At 43.0% G+C, this 14,683-nt stretch overlaps 1 protein-coding gene across 1 annotated transcript in view; it reads right to left on the minus strand.

Moving 5' to 3' along the window:
- Positions 1–7,598: 7,598 nt before the first annotated feature.
- LOC311149135 (capping protein, Arp2/3 and myosin-I linker protein 3-like) overlaps positions 7,599–14,683 on the minus strand; it is a gene marked incomplete at its 3' end in the record, with an annotated part of 39,330 nt that continues 32,245 nt past the window's right edge. The window contains 8 exon segments of the mRNA XM_084186227.1: positions 7,599–7,639; positions 8,290–8,391; positions 8,670–8,741; positions 8,828–8,948; positions 9,911–10,011; positions 10,502–11,327; positions 11,430–11,631; positions 13,840–14,013. Coding sequence (XP_084042353.1) covers positions 7,599–7,639; positions 8,290–8,391; positions 8,670–8,741; positions 8,828–8,948; positions 9,911–10,011; positions 10,502–11,327; positions 11,430–11,631; positions 13,840–14,013 — 1,639 coding nt within the window.

Below are 14,683 nucleotides of genomic sequence, written 5' to 3' on the forward strand. Positions count from 1 at the left end.
CAAAGAAAAGACAGGGGGAGACAGACAGACAGAGAGAGAGACAGAGAGACAGAGAGACAGAGAGACAGTGAGACAGAGAGTAGACAGAGACAGAGTTAAAGAGGGATGAAGGGATTAAGGTGGTCGATTCTTTGGCTCCTCTCCCAGACAGAGATGGCACTAAATCTGTTAATTCTCTCCCCTCCTTAGTCCTCCTCCCTCCTCCATTCCTCCTCTAGCTTTCCTCCCTTCCCTTCATCGCTCCCTTCCATCAATGGAAGCAAGTCCCCCGCAGGAATGTTCCATCATCTAGTGGAAAGCCTTCCCAGAACAGTGACATTCTAGACGATTTTGTGCTTCCAACTTTGTGGCAACAAAGTTGTTCGACGAGAATGTGTCCACATACCTTTGGTCATGTAGTGTATTTTGAGTATTGGGATTACACTTGAACATATTCATGCAACCATGTAAAGCCTTTCAAAACTCAAAATACACGACCAAAAGTATGTGGACACATTCTCGTCGAACATCTCATTCCAAAATCATGGGCATGAATATGGAGTTGGTCCCACCTTTGCTGCTATAACAGCCTCCACTCTTTTGGGAAGGCTTTCCACTAGATGTTGGAACATTCCTGCGGGGACTTGTTTCCATTCAGCCACAAGAGCATTAGTGAAGTCAACCCCATCGAATACCTTTGGGATGAATTGGGACGCCGACTGCGAACACTGATGTTGGGCGACTAGGTCTGGCTCGCAGTCGGCGTTCCAATTCATCCCAAAGGTATTCGATGGGGTTGAGGTCAGGGCTCTGTACAGGCAAGTCAAGTTCTTCCACACCGATCTCGACAAACCATTTCTATATGGACCTCGCTTTGTACACGGGGGCATTGTCATGCTGAAACAGGAAAGGGCCTTCCCCGAACTGTTGCCACAAAGTTGGAAGCACAAAATCGTCTAGAATGTCATTGTATGCTGTAGCGTTAAGATTTCCCTTCACTGGAACTAAGGGGCCTAGCCAGAACCATGAAAAACAGCCCCAGACCATTATACCCCCTGAAATAGCCTAATGCACTAATTTGAAAGGGTGTCCACATACTTTTGTATATATAGTGTATCTAGTATAATATGCACATTATGGTCTTGTAATGCAATGCTTGGGAGATAGATTCATTCTCTACCGCCATATTTCAATCACTTTATAATACCTTTAAGACAATCACACAATACTGTACATAAAATATAGAAAAGTAATCCTAAATGCGTGGCACTACATTTGGGGTTGAATGTAATACTGTATATACATCATGAAAATGATCGGAGAGGTTGAAGGTAAAATAAGTTCAGGAGTAAAAACAAACAAAATAGAATTATTGTAAAATTGACTGTGTCCATAAAATGTATATAGTATCTACAGTGGCTTGCGAAAGTATTCACCCCCCTTGGCATTTTTCCTATTTTGTTGCCTTACAACCTGGAATTAAAATTGATTTTGGGGGGGTTTGTATCATTTGATTTACACAACATGCCTACCACTCTGAAGATGAAACGACAAAAGACAAAAAAACTTGAGTGTGCATAACTATTCACCCACCCCAAAGGCAATACTTTGTAGAGCCACCTTTTGCAGCAATTACAGCTGCAAGTCTCTTGGGGTATGTCTCTATAAGCTTGGCACATCTAGCCACTGGGATTTTTTCCCATTCTTCAAGGCAAAACTGCTCCAGCTCCTTCAAGTTGGATGGGTTCCACTGGTGTACAGCAATCTTTAAGTAATACCACAGATTCTCAATTGGATTGAGGTCTGGGCTTTGACTAGGCCATTCCAAGACATTTAAATGTTTCCCCTTAAACCACTCAAGTGTAGCTTTAGCAGTAGGCTTAGGGTCATTGTCCTGCTGGAAGGTGAACCTCCGTTCCAGTCTCAAATCTCTGGAAGACTGAAACAGGTTTCCCTCAAGAATTTCCCTATATTTAGCACCATCCATCATTCCTTCAATTCTGACCAGTTTCCCAGTCCCTGCCGATGAAAAACATCCCCACAGCATGATGCTGCCACCACCATGCTTCACTGTGGGGATGGTGTTCTCGGGGTGATGAGAGGTGTTGGGTTTGTGCCAGACATAGCATTTTAGTCTGATCTGACCAGAGTACCTTCTTCCATATGTTTGGGGAGTCTCCCACATGCCTTTTGGCGAACACCAAATGTGTTTGCTTATTTTTTTTCTGGCCACTCTTCCGTAAAGCCCAGCTCTGTGGAGTGTACGGCTTAAAGTGGTACTATGGACAGATACTCCAATCTCCGCTGTGGAGGTTTGCAGCTCCTTCAGGGTTATCTTTGGTCTCTTTGTTGCCTCTCTGATTAATGCCCTCCTTGCCTGGTCCGTGAGTTTTGGTGGGCGGCCCTCTCTTGGCAGGTTTGTTGTGGTGCCATATTCTTTCAATTTTTTAATAATGGATTTAATGGTGCTCCGTGGGATGTTCAAATTTTCAGATATTTTTTTATAACCCAACCCTGATCTGTACTTCTCCACAACTTTGTCCCTGACCTGTTTGGAGAGCTCCTTGCTCTTCATGGTGCCGCTTGCTTGGTGGTGCCCCTTGCTTAGTAGTGTTGCAGACTCTGGGTCCTTTCAGAACAGGTGTATATATACTGAGATCATGTGACAGATCATGTGACACTTAGATTGTGGACTTTATTTAAGTAATTATGTGACTTCTGAAGGTAATTGGTAGCACCAGATCTTATTTAGGGGCTTCATAGCAAAGGGGGTGAATACATATGCACGCACCACTTTTCCGTTATTTATTTTGTATAATTTTTTGAAACAAGTTATTTTTTTCATTTCACTTCACCAATTTGGACTATTTTGTGCATGTCCATTACATGACATCCAGATAGAAATCCATTTAAATTACAAGTTGTAATGCAACAAAATAGGAAAAACGCCAAGGGGGATGAATACTTTTGCAAGGCACTGTATAAGCTGGAAGTAGACGCCTAAGCATTATTGTTCACTAGTTTACTCCAATTAGGGAAGGGGTGGTGGGGTTGGAAAGTAATAAAGGGAAATATATTTTAAAAAAGGATATGTATATGTATGTATATGTATGTATGTATGTGTATGTATGTATATATATTTGCGAGAAAAAAAAACATATGGGGGATTGGAAGTGATGCAGACAATTACATTGATGGAAGTTACAATCTATCGGCAATATTAAAGCTGATCTACCCCCTAAAAAATAATAATAATAACATTTTTTTTAAAATACTGTATATACACAGAGTGACAGGAATTCAATAGTAATTGCAGAGAATTGTGATAGCGGTATTTAAAGTCTGATAATGATTGTGATTACCGGTAGTCTTTTCAGCCAAGGGGTGCGTCAGCTCTGTGTGGAGGGAATCAACATGTGAGTCTCTGACACAGCGGGGGCGAGGGCGACACTCAGACACACACTATAGTGTCTACTGTAAAGTATTGAGGGGGCAAACTAAATATATACTGAACAAAAATATAAACGCAACATGTAAAGTGTTGGTCCCATGTTTCATTAGCTGAAATAAAGATCCCCAAAGTCTTCCATATGCACAAAAAGCTTATTTCTCTCAAATTGTGTGCACAAATTTGTTTACATCCTTGTTAGTGAACATTTCTCTTTTGCCAAGATAATCTATCCACCTGACAGGTGTGGCATATCAAGAAGCTGATTAAACAGCATGATCATTACAAAGGTGCACCTTGTGCTGGGGACAATAAAAGGCCACACTAAAATGTGCAGTTTTGTCACACAACACAATGCCACAGATGTGTCAAGTTTTGACATAGCATGCAATTGGCATGTTGATTGCAGGAATGTCCACCAGAGCTGTTGGCAGATAATTTAAACTTAATTTCTCTACCATAAGCCGCCTCAAATGTTGTTTTAGAGAATTTGGCAGTACGTCCAACCGGCCTCACAACCGCAGACCATGTGTAACTACGCCAACCCAGGTCCTCCACATCCGGCTTCTTCACCTGCGGGATCGTCTGAGACCAGCCACCCGGACAGCTGATTAAACTGTGGGTTTGCACAACCAAAGATTTTCTGCAAAACTGTCAGAAACCATCTCAGGGAAGCTCATCTGCGTGCTCGTCATCCTCACCAGGGTCTTGACCTGACTGCAGTTCGGCATCGTAACCGACTTCAGTGGGCAAAGGCTCACCTTCGATGGCCACTGGTACGCTTGAGAAGTGTGCTCTTCATGGATGAATCCCGGTTTCAGCTGTACCGGGCAGATGGCAGACAGCTTGTGTGGTGTCGTGTGGGCAAGCGGTTTTCTGATGTCAACATGAACAGAGTGCCCCATGGTGGCGGTGGGGTTATGGTATGGACAGGTATAAGCTACGGACAACGAACACAATTGCATTTTATCGATGGCAATTTGAATGCACAGAGATACCGTGACGAGATCCTGAGGCAAATTGTTGTGCCATTTATCCGCCGCCATCACCTCATGTTTCAGCATGAGAATAAACGGCCCCATGTCGCTAGGATCTGTACACAATTCCTGGAAGCTGAAAATGTCCCAGTTCTTCCATGGCCTGCATACTCATCAGACATGCCACCCATTGAGCATGTTTGGGATGCTCTGGATCAACGTGTACGACAACTTGTTCCAGTTCCCGCCAATATCCAGCAGCTTTGCACAGCCATTGAAGAGGAGTGGGACAACATTCCATAGGCCACAATCAACAGCCTGATCAACACTATGCGAAGCAGATGTGTCACACTGCATGAGGAAAATGGTGGTCACATTAGATACTGACAGATTTTATGATCCACGCCCCTACTTTTTTTTTTAAAGGTATCTGTTAGCAACAGATGCATATCTGTATTCCCTGTCCTGTAGCTCAGTAAAATCTTTGAAATTGTTGCATGTTACGTTTACATTTTTGTTCAGTGTATATAAAGTGTCAAGCCAACCAAATAAAGTTTATTTAATTTTGAACAAAAAATGCTTTCAGGCTGAAATGTAATTGCTAAAAATGTTCACACCCGTTGTATTTCCTATGATGGCAAACCTTCTTAAAGTCCCAATGCAGTGTAAATTCAGTATCATATCAAATTTTGTATCATATTGTACAACAGCTGATCATTTCAGCTGTTATTTCCTGATAGTTGCTGGTTGAAAATACAATCAACCCAGGACGTTTTAATCAGCAGGTTTTGCATGGGTGGAGTTGCATATAAGTTAATAGACCAGTTCCAAACATCTCTGCCAACAACAGCTAGTTTTCAGGTTAGGGCTACAGTTTCCTCTCATTAGGAAAACTGTGGTTAATGCACCACTTTGCTTAATGCACCACCTTCCCCTCCTCACTCAGACCACTCCCAGACAGGCCTAGCAACATTCTTGCTTGAGAAATAGTTTTTTGCCCAAAAACTATTTTTGTTTCTTTTTGACCACTTTCATGGAAAACTGTTACAGTAAGGTACTTAATTGTTACCCAGAAATTATTTGATATTAAAATGAAAGAAATGCTTTATTTCTTATTTTTTATATAATGTTCTGGGGAGGACCCCCTGCCAAAATTGGTTCCCCCGGACTACTTCAGCATCCTGACTCAACATGGTCAAGTTACTGTTGGTACACAACCTGTCCTGATAACCTGCCTTATCCTGGCTGTATTTAGTTTGGAACTGGAACATTTTTGGCATAAGGGGGTTAATGTAGCCTAATACAAAACGTCCTTTCATATTGAGAGATGGTTGAACAGTAAGCACAGACAGTCAAATTAAGACAATATATCCAAGAGAGGATATTAAAGTAAGTGTTTATCTCTCTAATTCCGATGATTAACTGCCAAGTGCATGAAAGCCAATGATAAAAGAGATCAATATAAGATCCTGTGTCTTTTCTCTGTCTTCTCTCCTCCCACCCACTCCACCATCCACCCCATGAAGACAGTCCACAGAGCTGCCAAGGAGTGTGGAAATGTATTTCAAACAACTACAATCACACATAACTATCTACGGCTTATAACAGTTATGGACAAGATAATGCATAGAATCATCAGACACAGACAGATTCAACAATATGAGAAGTTACAGGTGTAGGATCTTAATTTGACCTATATTGTCACAGCAAAATAATCCTGCAGCAACAGGATTTGAACGTTTTAGTCTTGATCGGTGGTTAGGCTATTAGCTGGCCAAAAGTAGGCTACATGAAAAGTGCAAAACTGTTAATATCACTGTTTGTTAGTGTGCATTTTCAGTATGAATTTATACAAATCACAAAGCTCATCTGCATTTCCTGCGGTGCAGGAAAATTCTCAGCAACAATAGTGATCAAATTAGGATCCTACATCTATAGGCATGGTGGTAGAAACATATTTTCAAGTTTTAATTACAGAGTTTGTAGAAGCAGCTTTTCATTCAATTTCCATATAAATAGCTCGTTAATATTGTCTCCTGGCATCAGAGCGTACTTAGCACACCAGCCAGCCAAAGCCCATATTTGACTCATTCCACCATCTTTAGAAATAGGGCCATGGCATGGTTGCTAATGACAACCAGCAAGACTGCTTCTCAGCAGCTCATGTGTTTGGTGTTCTAGATTATGAGTCTTTCTGTTGCTGAGAGGTCCTCCTTTCATTTGTTGGGGTTGGTCGCCACCTGCTGTTAGGGATAATTATAGGAGGCCTTCTGTAGATGCCCTCTGCTGGTTAAAGTATTATAATCCAGAGTGGTAATTCTGTGTTTAAACAGTGAATGCAGTTTGGAAGGTAAAATCATTTACCTCCGTTTATTATCCTATTATGAACCAAACCATAAAAAGGATGACATTCTCGGTGTGTCTTCCAGTACAGCATTTTTATTCATTCATATGGTATACTCATACATCATTTTTAAAGTAAATGTTTTCTATAAAATATATTACCTTTCAGTCCATGAAAGCAGAACTAGATATAAATATTTAATTTAATTATAAGCAACAACTCATTTTCAAGTTTCAACCATGGCAATCAACGTTCACAGCAGTCAAATTGCATTGCAGATTTAGAAATAACATTCTAATAGACACATTCCTTTCTTTAGTCGAGCTTAGCCACATAGCTTAGTATACATAAACAATAATAATACAAAATAAAGTGTAACTCTCAATGATGATAATAAAAATGCTCCAATGTTTGGCCCCTTAGCATTATAGCATGACAGTGTTTTAGCAATTTTTTATGTGCAGACAACAATTCAGTAGATTTTCAAAAGTAGCAAACACCATTCGAATAGCTGCAAAACAGTTCAGCAGGTTTCCATTGAGATGACAGGAAAGCAGACAGTGAGGGCAAGGGACAGACATAGACGGACTAGGAATAGGATGTGTGTGTTCCAATAACACTGCAGTAGGTAAGTTATGCTTAGCGATGTCCGTATCATTTTGCACTCTAAGCCATTTATCTTCCCCTCCCCCTCTCTCTCTTTCTCTCTCTATATATGTGTGTCCCCTCTCTCTCTAGAGTCTAGATTCTCCCTCACATATTTCTCCGCTTCCACATTGGACCAAATGCGGCCCAGTTGTCATGACAACCCTCTGGCTGGTTGGTCTGAAGCAGCTGAATTCCATCGGCATTACAACAGCTCGCTGTTACCAGATGCTGAGTTGACGCTGTCTGGAAGAGCACAGAACGAGAGACATTCCTGATTACTGATTCATCTCATTAAACACGATTTGATCAGATAATTAACAACAGTGAAGTCATGTTTGAGTTCTATTCCGACCTAAGGGGAGATTGAAAATGTTGCTTAGTTTAGACTGAAACACACACATGTTTGTTTTACTATCCTTGTGGGGACCAAACAAAATCCTAACCCTAACATTAACACCAAACCCTAAAATAGCCATTTTCCTTGTGGAAACTGGCAAAATGTCCACAGATTTTCCTATTCTTGTGAGGATTTCTGGTCCCCACAAGGATAGTAAAACCAAAAACACACAAATATAGCTGTATCCAAAGAAATATAGCTGTTTTTATGCATTAAGTATGAGAGGAAACAGATGCTCCCATTCTCACAGAGACAGAGACAGAGGCAGAGGCAGAGGCAGAGACAGAGAGAGAGAGAGAGAGAGAGAGAGAGAGAGAGAGAGGGGGGGGGGGAGAGAGACAGAGAGAGAGAGAGAGAGAGAGAGAGAGAGAGAGAGAGAGAGAGAGAGAGAGAGAGAGAGAGAGAGAGAGAGAGAGAGAGAGAGAGAGAGAGAGAGAGAGAGAGAGAGAGAGAGAGAGAGAGAGAGAGGGAGAGGGAGAGAGAGAGAGACAAGGACATTTCATGGATTTGTTTCTGTTCTGGAGTAGTCTAGGTTTGTTCACTGGGGGTTTGTGATTTGGGTGCTTCTCAAGATTATTAGGGCCATCCATGTCAGTGCCTGGGGTAAATGAAGACAGGAAATACTGTAACAGTCAGACATGGTGTGATCATGAGGCACATATTAACACACACCCATGGACTAATACAAGCATACTGACTAACTATTGGACAGACAGACAGACAGACAGACAGACAGACAGACAGACAGACAGACAGACAGACAGACAGACAGACAGACAGACAGACAGACAGACAGACAGACAGACAGACAGACAGACAGACAGACAGACAGACAGACAGACAGACAGACAGAAGCATACAGACTGACAGGTGTACCTGTGTCACAAGACATAGCCTTTCTGTTCCTCTGGGGTTTCACTGGGGCTTGAGGTCTCACTTCTTCCTCACCTGCACACCATATACCACCGTCAATCATACAATGTCATAGTCTTTGACTGTAATGACAAAATTATATTGGCTTAATTTGTTAATACCTTGACTGAAAGCCCTGTCAGCCAATCCCAGCACTGGCTTGCTGAATGCGTATGGTGCAGGAGGATGGATCAGCCTTTCATTGGCATACTCGTTTGGAGAAGACATATAGGATGTCTTCGGCTGAAAATAAATGGGGCACAAAATCAATAAAATTATCAATTAATATCTAAACATAACCACACATGGCCAGTTTATAAGGTACACCCATCTAGTCTCAGGTCGGACCCCCCTTTGCCTCCAGAACAACCGGAATTATTCGGGGCATGGAAACGTTTCTCAATTGGTATCAAGGGACCTAACGTGTGCCAGGAAAACATTCCCCACACCCTTACACCACCGGCACTAGCCTTTACCATTGACACCAGGCAGGATGAGGCCATGGACTCATGCTGCTTACTCCAAATCCTGACTCTGCCATCAGCATGACGCAACAGGAACCAGGAATTGTCGGAGCAGTCAATGTTTTTCCACTACTCAATTGTCCAGTGTTGGTGTTCGCGTGGCCACTGGAGCCGCTTCTTCTTGTTTTTAGCTGATAGGAGTGGAACACGGTGTGGTTGTCTGATTGCTGCAATAGCCCATCCGTGACAAGGACCGTTGAGTTGTTCGTTCCAAGATGCCGTTCTGCAAACCACTGTTGTACTGCGCCATTATTTGCCTGTTTGTGGCCCCCCTGTTAGCTTGTACGATTCTTGCCATTCTCCTTCGACCTCTCATGTTTGTCACACCATTCTCGGTAAACCGTAGACACTGTCATGCGTGAAAAGCCCAGGAGGCCATACGTTTCAGAGATACTGGAACTGGCGCGCCTGGCACTGACGATCATACCACTCTCGAAGTCGCTTAGGTCACTCGTTTTGCCTATTCTAACGTTCAATCGAACAGTAACTGAATGCCTTGATGCCTGTATGCCTGCTTTATATAGCAAGCCACCGCCATGTGACTCACTGTCTGTAGGAGCAAACCATTTTCGTGAACTGGGTGGTGTACCTAATAAACTGGCCACTAAGTGTATAATTTCCAGTATACTAATGTATTCACATCAATATGACAACCAGAAGCATATGCAAAGACAGACACACCTTTTCAGGAATGGGAGGTGGCTGTCCCTCTGCATCTCTGCCTCTATCTCTCTCTTTCCTTTCCATTCTTCCACCATCCCTATCTCCGTCTGCTTCCTCGTCTGCACCTGAAGATAAAGATGGAGTAATAATATCACTCTTCGATTTTATAAATAATGAAGCAGATACATTAAAGCTGCAATATGTAACTTTTTGGGCGACCCTACCAAATTCACATAGAAATGTGATTTATAGATCTGTCATTTTCACTGAAGGCAAGTCTAAGAAGTGCTAGATATGTTTTATGTGCACTATTTCTATGCTTCACGTTCTTAAGTTGCGTTTTTGCGTCTTTTATTTTTGATTTTGTACACCAGCTTCAAACTACAATATTTTTGGTTATTGAAAATATATTTCACAGCGGTTTAGATGGTACAATGATTCTCTACACTGAATTATCATACCATCTTAACCATATACATTGCTTGTTTTGTCACATAAACTGAAATTAGGCAACTTATAAAAAAAATTGCAACCAGGAAATGGCGGAGCGATTTCTGCATATTGCACCTTTATATTAACACAACAGTGTGTAAGAGACAGGTGCAGTACCAGAGCTCTCCTGTAGATGTCTCTGTTTCAGTTTGGACTGGTTGGGTTTGCTGCTCTGGGGAGGCGGGTCTGGTTTAGATGCACTCATAGAAACCCGTCCAGGGGGAACCCCTCCTCCACCCCTCCACCCTTCCACCTGTCCTACAGCAGTGTCTGAGCGCAGGTGTCTTTCCGTCTGTGTGTCAGAGTGCTTCTGTCTGTCGATGGTTGCCTCCATGTTTTTCTGGGAGTCAGTCTCAATTTTAGGTGATGGAGTTCTGTCTGATGGGTAAGGGGGCAGAGGCCTCTGAGCCAGATGTTGTCCCTGGGCTTGTCTGTCAGACTGTCTGCCTGACTGCCTGCTCTCTTTCCACTGTCTGTCTATCTGTATGTCTGTCGGTCGTCTCTCTATCCACTGTCTGTCTATCTGTATGTCTGTCGGTCGTCTCTCTATCCACTGTCTGTCTATCTGTATGTCTGTCGGTCGTCCCTCTGTCCACTGTCTGTCTGTCTGTTGTTTGCTCACCGTCCACTGTCTATCTCGATCAAACTGTCTGTCGATCTGTCTTTGTGTGTGTCTGTCAACTGTCCACTGTCTTTCCATGTGTCTATCTGCATTCCTGCCTTCTGTCCAATATCTGTCCATCTGTCTCTCTGCCGTTCTTCCCTCTGTCCATGTTTTGTCTGACAGTTTGTCCTCAGTCCAGTGCCGGTCAGCCTGTCTGTCAGCCGGTCTTATTAATGTCCTCTCTCTGTCTGTGTGAAGCCCCTCTGTCCACTGTCTGTCCTCTGACCAATGTCTGTCTGTTTCGGCAGGTTGCTCGTGCTCTGTCTCTAGCTCTGATGGCTGTAAAAAACACAGAGGAAAGATGAGAAGAGATATTATAACCATGAACTCATCAACCAGTAATAATGTTTTCTACCACAAGTGATACAGCATAGACTGTACCTGGCTGGGTGAGTAGAAGGGGTGTCTGCTGCCCGGCATGCCAGGCTGTGGTGGTATGCTCTGCACTGGCTGCAGGCTCAGGCCCACTGGCTCCTCCCTCCTCTGGTCCTCCACCTTCCCATCAGCCCCCTCACCAGGAGAGCAGGCCCTGGCAGCAGAACGAGGGGGCTGCAGCAGCGTGTAGACATTCTCAGTGGCTGTCCTGAGAGAGAAAAGAGCAAAGAGGACAGTCAGAGAAACAATGACAGAGTCAACCAAGAATTTGCTCTGTGGCCCCTGGATTGTATTTGAATTGGTGTGGATAACAAATGCCCCTCTGGCCCTGTTTTGGCTTTCTAACCAAGCAGGCTATGCAATAATAATGTTATAATATTGGGATAGAATATATTAGACTTGCATAATTTTTTACATCTTTATTCATTAGACTGCATTATCATTGCCATCATTCTCTTGCATCTCATAATCTAAGTGGGAGAAGGGCAACAGCTGTCATCTACATCTGTTTACACATACTGGTGTCATTTACATCTGTTTACACATACTGGTGTCATTTACATCTGTTTACACATACTGGTGTCATTTACATCTGTTTACACATACTGGTGTCATCTACATCTGTTTACACATACTGGTGTCATCTACATCTGTTTACACATACTGGTGTCATCTGCTGTGCTCTCCGGCAGCATGACCATTCCTCATGTCAACACAGCACTGCTTCCCAGCACTGATTTAGACTATTAGCACACAGGGCACACAGAGCTTGCACTTAATGCTCATCATACTAACAGAGAGCATGAAAGGTAGAGAGAGAAAAAGAGTGATACATATTCATAAAGAGGTAAGGGGTATACATATGTTATTAAGTGAAAGTCAAGATAATGTGACACTGATATAAATCATGCTGTGTAGATTGCACAGCTTTATATACAGTGAGGGAAAAAATATTTGATCCCCTGCTGATTTTGTACGTTTGCCCACTGACAAAGACATGATCAGTCTATAATTTTAATGGTAGGTTTATTTGAACAGTGAGAGACAGAATAACAACAACAAAATCCAGAAAAACGCATGTCAAAAATGTTATAAATTGATTTGCATTTTAATGAGGGAAATAAGTATTTGACCCCTCTGCAAAACATGATTTAGTACTTGGTGGCAAAACCCTTGTTGGCAATCACAGAGGTCAGACGTTTCTTGTAGTTGGCTACCAGGTTTGCACACATCTCAGGAGGGATTTTGTTCCACTCCCCTTTGCAGATCTTCTATAAATGATTAAGGTTTCGAGGCTGACGTTTGGCAACTCGAACCTTCAGCTCCCTCCACAGATTTTCTATTGGATTAAGGTCTGGAGACTGGCTAGGCCACTCCAGGACCTTAATGTGCTTCTTCTTGAGCCACTCCTTTGTTGCCTTGGCCGTGTGTTTTGGGTCATTGTCATGCTGGAATACCCATCCACGACCCATTTTCAATGCCCTGGCTGAGGGAAGGAGGTTCTCACCCAAGATTTGACGGTACATGGCCCCGTCCATCGTCCCTTTGATGCGGTGAAGTTGTCCTGTCCCCTTAGCAGAAAAACACCCCCAAAACATAATGTTTCCACCTCCATGTTTGACGGTGGGGATGGTGTTCTTGGGGTCATAGGCAGCATTCCTCCTCCTCCAAACACGGAGAGTTGAGTTGATGCCAAAGAGCTCGATTTTGGTCTCATCTGACCACAACACTTTCACCCAGTTCTCCTCTGAATCATTCAGATGTTCATTGGCAAACTTCAGACGGCCCTGTATAATGTGCTTTCTTGAGCAGGGGGACCTTGCGGCCGCTGCAGGATTTCAGTCCTTCACGGCGTAGTGTGTTACCAATTGTTTTCTTGGTGACTATGGTCCCAGCTGCCTTGAGATCATTGACAAGATCCTCCCGTGTAGTTCTGGGCTGATTCCTCACCGTTCTCATGATAATTGCAACTCCACGAGGTGAGATCTTGCATGAAGCCCCAGGCCGAGGGAGATTGACAGTTATTTTGTGTTTCTTCCAATCGCACCAACTGTTGTCACCAATCTTTCTGATTGAGAGGGGGTCAAATACTTATTTCCCTCATTAAAATGCTAATCAATTTATAAAAATTTTGCCATGCGTTTTCTAGATTTTTTGGTTGTTATTCTGTCTCTCACTGTTCAAATAAACCTACCATTAAAATTATAGACTGATCATTTCTTTGTCAGTGGGCAAACGTACAAAATCAGCAGGGGATCAAATACTTTTTTCCCTCACTGTATCATACTAGTTGTGTGTGTGTGTGTGTGTGTGTGTGTGTGTGTGTGTGTGTGTGTATGTGTATGTGTATGTGTATGTGTGTGTGTGTGTGTGTGTGTGTGTGTGTGTGTAAGTGTGATACTGAGGATTCACAAACCCTGTGGGTGCCGTGGCAACAGTGTGACACTCCTCCCCACACCCATCTCTGCCAGACTCTGGCCCCTGATTGGAGAGCGTTGAGTTGCGGTTCCTACGGAAACCAAAGATGGCCAGCATATTGCGTCTTTTCTTTCGCCTGAGAGAGTGGGCTTTATGGAGAGAGGACAACTGACTGACATAGGGAAAAAGAGATGGAAAGGGTAGAGAGAGATGAGGGGGACAAAATAGGAAGAAGATAAAGGATGAAGACAAAAGGCAGATATAAAGAGAGACATAAACTGACCATAGCTATACAGTAAAAATACACTGAGTGTACAAAACATTAGGAACATCTTCCTACTATTGAGTTGCTGGCCCCTGTTGACTCCAATGCTTCCCACAATTGTGTCAAGTTGGCTGGATGTCCTTTGGGTGGTGGACCATTCTTGATACACACAGGAAAGTGTTCTTGACACACTCAAAGCGGTGCGCCTGGCACCTACTACCATACCTCGTTCAAAGGCACTTCACTATTTTGTCTTACCCATTCACCCTCCGAATGGCACACATACACAATCCATGTCTCAATTGTCTCAAGGCTTAAAAATCCTTCTTTAACCAGTCTCCTACCCTTCATCTACACTGATTGAAGTGGAATTAACACGTGACATCAATAAGGGATCATAGCTTTCACCTGGATTCACCTGGTCAGTCTGTCATGGAAAGAGCAGGTGTTCCTATTGTTTTGTACACTAAGTATATGTCTATATCATAAGTCATATTTCTGTTCAGTTTGTCCCTAGTCAGCACCTGTACTTTTACTTATTCACCCTGTCATCAGACCCCATATGTTTCTCTGGGCT

This window comes from Coregonus lavaretus, assembly GCF_964263955.1.
Source record: "Coregonus lavaretus genome assembly, chromosome: 21".
Taxonomy (NCBI): Eukaryota; Metazoa; Chordata; class Actinopteri; order Salmoniformes; family Salmonidae; genus Coregonus; species Coregonus lavaretus.